Raw genomic sequence first — 8,853 nt, 5'->3', positions numbered from 1 at the left:
GCTATATGTGCTCTACCCACCACGGGTATCGAAACCCGGTTTCTAGCGTTGTAAGTCCGCAGACATACCGCTGTGCCACTGGGGGGGGGGCACAAGTTATGAAACAGTTATATAAACATTTCTTAGGAAACTTCACAACTTAGAGTGCAGTGATATTTTACAGAAATAACGCATGTTGGTTTACGAAAAGTTTACTGTGACAATTTGTTTTTAGATATTTTAAGTTGTTCTGTACCATAACTAGTTGCTTGAAATTTTTTGTAATAATTTATTGAAAACTTTATCGATAGCAGTACAATTTTGATTGAGGTAAACAATAATTAACACTAAATATTAACTATAAAGCAAACATAACATAAGTATAATTAGACTATTATAGAAATTCGATACAAAAATTAAACTATATAAACGAGATATTGCCATAGGAGATTATTTTATCGTAATTATTGATAATTTAATAGTGCTTATTAGTTAGAATTAAAATATCAATTCATTGGATATATTTTTGTGAAATTTGGTGTCCAGATTTTAGATATTGCAACTGTTCAGAGTTGGTGTTCGAATCACCGAGAATAATCCGAATAAATTATCTTACTTCTGTGCAGGACAACATAACATAACCTATGGACAACAAGAGATCATTTAATTGGCCTTTCAAGGCCTCCACTACTGCTTACGGCAACTCAATAGAATAATAAATAGGTCTAGTTGGAAGCGAATTGAGATATATCAATTAAGTGGAATACTCGAGCAAGCCAATCTATACGTACCTAGTTATTTGCATATTTCTAACAAAATACCACTTCCCCCCTCAACGAGGCTGTAAATGACAACATAACGTTTCAGTAACAGCAAGGGGCCCTTTAGCGCATGGTGGCTGTTCCGTTCATTTCATAGAACAGTCAACTTCCTTTATTCTGTCCTGATTTTTTAAGTATTTATCAAGCCTTCTTTTGAACGCTCTCTATCCTGTTGCATCTGAAAGCAATTTATTCCAATGGACGCACACTCTGTTTGAAAAAGAGAATCATATTGTCTAATTTATAAACGGCTTCTACTCTACCAAAGCTTAAATCTGTGTTTCTTAGTCCTACCTCTCTTAACATTAAGTACTAAAACATATGAAGTATCAGTCCTATTTATTACCTTTACAATTTTGAACACTTCAAAAGATCCCTTCTAAACCTTTTTTTTTTTAAAAAAAAGTGAATTTAATAACTTTAACCTGTCCTTACGTGACAGGAATTATTATTGTAATCATCCTTCGAACGCTTTCCAACAACTCAATGTTCTTCTTATTAAGATAAGAAAACCAAGACTCAAATAAGACCTAACCAGATCTATACAAAGAGATCACCGGTGAATCAACGCTAGGTTTACAGATTTATAATGCTAAAATCCGTGAAGGGAATAAAGTGCAGATAACTCACTGTGTAGCTTTACACTAAAACATCAATAATAACTGTACAGAGAAACGATAACATTCTTTGACTTATGTTTAATATTTCTGTAGATATAATCAATGTCCCTTAAATTTTTCTTTTTATTGAGCTTAAGAGATTGATCGACCAAACACCAAGATCCCTTTCTCCCATAAAACAATTGAACTGATTTCCATGAAGGTAGCTATAACAGAGTTTAGCCCGCAAACACTATCTGGGATTAACATAATTAAATGCCATTTGCTTTTATTAGCCAAATTCGCCAAATGATTTGTTAACTGCAAACCAAATTTCACCTGAAAGTCACTTACATAGCTGTTTTAGCTATGTTTTTACTTCAGGCATTTGACAAACCAACAAAATAACTGAATTAAATGGCCAGATTTTAAGCAAACTATTCGATAATGTCAAGCTATTTCGCATACTAGAATATCAAACATGAAATAAAATAAAGTCTATTTAGATTATAATTTCTAGTGTGGTATTAATGATATAATGTTTATGATACCTTAATTTTTAAAATTTGGTGATACTGAAATATAATACATGAATCCTGTGGAACAGAGACATAGAAGCACTAAGTTAGCACAACTTCCTGTTTCCTGCGTATGGTAAACATGGCGGCCATGATTGTTGGCGTGGACGAATTGGTTAAATCTGTTTCACTCCACAATTATCGCCACATTCTCCTGCATGGCTACACGGGACCTTTTATTGTATTTTATTTAGTTTGGTTTTACATGTGGGCTGCTATTTATGGCATAAATGAGAATTTTGAAGCAGGAATGATTGCATTAGCGTGCATGGGACTTATCCAAATCCTGACATGTCTGTTTTGCCAGTGGTCGGTACACATTCGGTGCCTTCTCGGATGTAGTAAGGTAAGAATTAATAGCCCAGTTTCAGTTATAGTATATGTTCAGTAATGATTAATTTAATGATATTAACAGCATATGCATAGTGAAATTTTAGTTATGACGAAAAGAGCATATTCCTAATTTATAACTATAAATATATAAATTATGACTCGTAATACTAGTACTACTAGTGTGATTAACTGATCACAGTGATATACAAATTACGGTTACTATTCATAACTTTATGTATTAATTATAGTTTAAAAATTAGGGTGGTGAGATCTAAGAGTAAGAATCTGACAATGAGGTCTTACTTTTACAGGCTTTAACATTTTGATAACTACTTGAAGTTGTACTTTATACTCTGATGAAGTCTCATTATTAACATTTGGTAACAGTCTTAAAAAACTAACACTTTATGAAACTTATTTTCATCCAGTTTACTTTGTGTGAATGTATGATACTTTTTCTTACAGCATGGCAGGTTTCATATAGTAATATTAAACACTTGAAAAAGGATGTTGCGACCTAATTAGAAAATGTTTGTCATTATTTGCTATACTGAAATGTTGCACTTCATTATAAACTATGTATTTCGCCTGATAGTTATTATAAGTTTCACTAAATCATAAATTAAAAATGTACTTAAAAAATAGTTAAAGATATTAAAATTGACCTAGAAGCTTGTATGTTTTCAAAGGGTGGACTTTTTTTTTTTCTGGAGCAGACCCTTTTTTCAGTTTTAAGGAAGTTTTTAAGTTTCTTTGAAAATTTCACACTGTTTCATTCAAAACATTTTACATGTTACAACTTTAATATTATTATTATAAATCTAATTTATCAAAGCCTTGACATTGCGTGCCATATGTTCCTGCACAGAGTCTGCAGAGTTATCCAATAGTATATTTTAAGCTTTTTGTTAGACACTAAGGTATAGGTATATGTCCAAGAGTTATGGTAAGAATTATGATGTAGTTGTCCTTATACAAAGTGTTTTGTTTAACTGCTCTTTTTTTTCCTTCATTAAATAAAGAACTACCTGCGGTTGGTAATGCTGCATGCCAATGCTATTTGTTCAGATTTTAGTGATCTAGTTAGTTCATATAATAAAAGACAGGTTATCATGAACATTTGTTCTGTAAATTTACTAAGTTATAGGCAAAAAGGTTAAATTTCAAGCATTAATATGTAATTGAAATCACTCCTGTTTTGTGTTGTTTTTTTTAAAAAAAGAAAAGGAATTAAACAAACATAAAAAAATTAAAAGGAAATATGTTGAAAAAGAAAATTGTGTATTGTCATTAAGTTAGATCAGTCACAATAGACAAATTATCAAAACTAAATTGTGTCCATTCACATCTGTGTATCTATGCAATAAAACATTAATTCAATCTGACAATAAATGGTAATCTATTTCTACAACCATATAATTAAAAATAATATTGTCAATGCATAAATCCATATCTGGGCTCTCAAACAGACCACCCATACAAAGGGTGTTCAAACCTTAACAATTTTGAACAGTTATATCAAGTCATGTGTAATTCTTCTATGTCCAGAAAAACAAAAGGGAATCCTCAATAGCTGCAGTACTTGAAATTCTTTTTTGGTAGGATTAGAGTAAATTAATCTACGAGACTTTTTTTCCTTTTTATGCACCAGTAATACCAAGCATGGGAGGGGGGGTGCTTATAGCCAATTAAATTTTATTACTCATCAGGATCTACCAGCCTACCTTCAAATTGAATTTCTTTTAGGCAGGATTAGAGTAAATTAATCTGAGACCTTGGGCATGGTCAAATACATCAGGCAAAAGAGTTTGACCTCCTGAGTCCAAGACTGTAATTCGATCTCAAATCTGTCAAGAGATGACAGAGCTATCAGATAAAAGTTTGTACTTGAAAAACTCAAAGCCATTCTATGAGCCACTATGCTGCAGCTAAAAAAATCAAAAATCTGAAACTCTCCATTTAACTTAATATCTTAAACTTGGTACCTACATGATTCTAGTAACCTGCATCTGTACTCTTTCCAACACTGTCATGCGGGACAAAAATTGCCCACAGTACTCCATTTAAGGAACTTACTAGAATCTCATATAAGATTAAAATATTCTTCCTACTCTCAAGTAAATAAAATTAAGAAATACTTAGTTTTTCACCACAGCTAAATACTTAGCTTGGCCTTTAATCTTTTTTTTTATATAAATACTTTTTTCTCACACCAATGATCAGCTTGAACACACAAAAAAACAAGTCTCATCCAGATTACCATACTCAAAGTTTAAACTTTACATCTGTTTATATCGAAACTCATTTTTAAGTTTCTAATTTAATTACTGCAACTGTTTTGATAATTTTGAATGAGATACATGTTCTCACAAGAATTAGCTCTTCTCCATATATATTAGTAACATAGCTGAAATTCAAAATGTTACTATCCAAGAAGCTATCCAAATTGTTCATATAAGCTTTTTTTAATTAGTTTGATTGAACTAATGAAACATCACAAGTTTTAATAAAGAGTTTTCCCGTTCATATTACCCACTTACTTTTCTTTGCTCATAGTATCTTGTAGATTTTTTTTCCCCTTTTTAACATTAGGGACGTGTCTCTAGAACTGATATCAATAAAGATGTCCAAGATAAAAATACCATATTTAGTAGAGCTCAAATTATTGCTGTGATTTACATTTCTTAACCATATGCTCCTCAGTACTAACATCATGGCCTAAGATGGCACCTTTCTATAGTAGGAACTTTTCGTGTGTTGTGTGAAAAAAAAAAAATCCCTCGCAACCTCAGAAAATTCTTGAGTGCTAAGACAAGAAGACAGACTTGCCTATCAGTTTTTCTGAACATGCCTTTTAAATCCATAATAATGGTAAATCTGATTTTTAAATATCACTAAAGGCGAGGAAACTGATAAAATAATGCATCATAATCATTATAAGTAAGAACAGTATATTAAATTAGCTATAGTCATTATTAGTCTGATTTTTAATTCTAATCTATGTAGGTAGCTTGCCTTTATCAGATATTAATATTAATTTGTAATGCAATCAAACCAAAAAGTGTTATTCAATAATTTCTTTCTGTAATGGGCATTATTAACTTCTCAAAACTGCCATTACCAACACCATTAATTAACCCTAACATGCACTGTTAAAGAGAATCTTTTTATAGCTTTGGCCACTAAATTGTCTGTCCTCTCCATAACACCCTGTACTTAGTACCTACATGTAGTAGGAAAATTTTAGATTTAACTTATCTAGGTGCTTCACCAAATAAGTACTCATTGACAAGAACTTTTAAGATTCTTTTTCTATCAAAGTTTGGTTAAAATTACATACATTAGGTGTGGTATAAAACTTGCAAAACTCCAGTACACTGTGTTTACTTTCTACAGTTTTTAGACTTGTTACCAAATATTGGTTTTCATTTTATAACCAGTTATTCAAAATGTATAAAGGCCATTTATAAACATATTTATTGCATCAGTGTAGAAGTTACCTTTTATTACTCCAAGTCATATACAAATTGGATCTTCACTTTTAGAACTTTTGATTTTATCAATGGAATATTAACTGAATTTAAGTCTAAATAAAAGATAAAAGTGAATTTAATAGAAATACTACATTAGTGTTTTTTCCTTCCATAGCAGTACAACTTGTAACTATTTTCTAGCTGAGACATAATTCTGTCTTTTATTAGTTTTTATGTAAAGGGTTGAGTGTGTCATATTAAAATGATTTTGAATATGCAAGTCAATAAATTAGTATAAAGTCACAGTAAAACAAAATGTATCAGAACTACATTTTGATATTACTTGGTATTTTGTAAGTAGTTTGATGTCATATCATTTTTTTTAACTTATTCATTCTCATGGTTTGTGGTTTCACCCTTACATGAATTACTGGCTGCTATTAGCTTCATCCTGTCAGACATCTCATTAACACACCCAGTTGCTTCTTTGAGAGGTGGCTCTAGTGGGTTGGCTTGCCAAGTTGAAGAAATCTTCACTTCTCCTGACCCAATACCTTATCTACTTGGGGTTTCTTTTCAATTCCTGTCTCTGTTGGGCCCAGCCTTCTCTACTTCATTTGCAAGTGATAGAGCTATTGGTTCTCAAGGTTCAATCTTCTTCTCCTCTCACTGCATGTGAGATTCTTTTCTTTTGGGGACTTGGACTTCCATGGGCTCATTCCCTTCCATTGTGCTCAATCCCATACAGTTGAGAGGAAGGCACTGGTGTTCTGTCGGTGTAGATGGTTTGAATCCTCATACTACTATGAACTGGAAGAAAAATACCTGATACTGACTTGTTATGGACTGGAGATGAACCACCAAAATGCAGTTCACTCTTTTGGCTGGGACCCCTCATCCTACTGCCACCTAGATGTTGGTTCCTGGGTGGTCTGGTGTTGGATTTGAGCTGGACCAGCCAACATGAGTTCTCACACATGTGGCTGGTAGGGAGCCCTTGTCCTATCATGAACTGGATAATAAATTCCCAGTGCCTCCTGGTTCTGGATTTGACTGAACCACCACGTTGCATTCCCTCTTCCTATTATCACCCAGATGTCAGTTTTCTGGTTGGCCTGGTTCTGGTTGTGTACTGGGTCTGCATACCTGTGCTCTGATGACTGGGATGTCAAGATGGAAACCATTGTCCCTTCTGCTTCCTTGTATTGAGGTGAAAATGGTACCAGATGATAGATACCTGATGCTGCCTGGTTTTGGACTGGAGTTGACTCACCAGTCACAGTCTGATGCATCCTAGCCACTCTACACCATTTGGCATGGCCAATCTAGTATTGGATGTACTTTCTTTCTGCCTGAATTAGTGACACATATTTTCACAAAAAGTGAAGGGTATACCTGGTTCATATGTGGTGGGGTCTCCCACAAATTTGTTCCTCTACAGTGAGATATCACATTCCATGGGCTCTTCTCAGATGGTTTTCGAAGGGTGCTCATCTAGGTAAATCTTACATCGGTCTTTCTACCAGCTCAGTGTGGGATTCTAGCTATTATTTGAGAAGAGGTAAGGTATTGTATCAGAACTTATAATTTTCCTAAACTGAAAATGTATTTTTGATAGATACTTGCCTCTTCTCACACTTCCCACTCTTCCTCCCCATTTCCAATGCTTTTTTTATGCCTAATCCCAATGTTAAGATAGGGTTCTACAGTATAGAGGGAGCCAACTGTACCAGGAGGGCATGTCACACTTGTATTGGTGGAGGGTTGTTGCATGCTACAGTGCAGATAACTATGTTAAACACATGAGGTAGGTGGGAATACCAAGGCTAGTAGCAAGTGATAAAAGTTGTGCATATAGAGGACAGCACTGAATGAGAAAAGCCATTATGTAAGCAGAGGTAAGTGTCTATTGGAAATACATTTTCATTCTAGGAAACTTATAACTTTCAAAACATGAGTAAGTCTTTTTGCTAAATACAATTTGAAGGCATAGGATCAGCTTCAGGAACATTACCATCCAGAAAGAGACTTACAACAGTTTGTAATCAAGCTTTGGTAAGTAAAATGCAACATCTTTTAACAGGTGAGAATCCACGAACACAAAGGTCAGTGGAAAAAGCTGTCTGGCCCAGGCAACAGTAAGCAACATAATCAAGAAATATCTGTGTCTGGAAAAGCAACACAAGTCGTGTACACTAGTTGGTTCCATGATATCTGTTTAAACTCAAGCACCTTGAGAATGAAATGGTATTTTGCTATTCTGTATGAAGATGTATTGATGAATTCACTGGATTCATCAGCTATGGATTTCTGTGCAATCAGACAGTTGAAAAGGGTGCTGAAAAACCATTGTCCTGATACTTTAGTTGTATTATGGAAAATCAGCAAAGAAGAGGGTTGTGCATTAGACATGAAAGTCTTGTGATGGGAGCTTTTGCTATAAGGTTATTGTCAAGATACTTGGTCTTCAAATAGAATATGACTATATGTGGTGACATGGAGTGTTACAACATGATGAGAAGTTTAAAACCATTTTGTATAATTTATACTCAACCTCTGTAGTTATTGGAATAGAATTCTAGCTACAGGCCACTAAGAACTTTGACACACAATTCCAATCTTTATTAGTAAGGTGCTGTACTTTTATATATATATATATAACCACACATGATGTATTTTGTGCAAGCTGAAACAACCAGAAATTTTGTATCATTACTTAAACATTATCTACATACCATATAAAATTTGGTATTTTTGCTGTACTTGAGAAATGTATACAGTGACAATTTCAGTTAATTCATACAATTAATTAATTAATTATTTTGATGTGAAATTTTTTATTAAATTACAAAGAGGTCCTAAAAGCAGAATTTTAAGTGTATCAGATCACCTCATTTGAGCATTATTTAACAAATGATAAGAGTTATCTGTACTATAATATTTTATTTTTTAGTATATTTGATACTGTTGTGTACAGTGAACTTTTGTGTTTTTTTGTGGTCCTTCATTTTGTAAGATTAATTGCTTATATTTATCAATTTATTTTTTATTTCAGGAGAAAGATCCATGG

At 33.2% G+C, this 8,853-nt stretch overlaps 1 protein-coding gene across 1 annotated transcript in view; it reads left to right on the top strand.

Moving 5' to 3' along the window:
- The first annotated feature begins 2,047 nt into the window (after positions 1-2,047).
- Positions 2,048-8,853, top strand: part of LOC106477324 (manganese-transporting ATPase 13A1-like) — a 63,277-nt gene continuing 56,471 nt past the window's right edge. Inside the window, exon 1 of the mRNA XM_013937910.1 lies at positions 2,048-2,323. Within this exon, the coding sequence (XP_013793364.1) occupies positions 2,051-2,323 (273 nt within the window). The 5' untranslated portion in view covers positions 2,048-2,050. The remainder of the gene's footprint in view (positions 2,324-8,853) is intronic.

This window comes from Limulus polyphemus, unplaced genomic scaffold (genome assembly GCF_000517525.1).
Source record: "Limulus polyphemus unplaced genomic scaffold, Limulus_polyphemus-2.1.2 Scaffold164, whole genome shotgun sequence".
Lineage (NCBI taxonomy): Eukaryota > Metazoa > Arthropoda > Merostomata > Xiphosura > Limulidae > Limulus > Limulus polyphemus.
The sequence above is the reverse complement of the archived record's forward strand: the minus strand, read 5'-3'. Positions and strand labels throughout refer to the sequence as shown.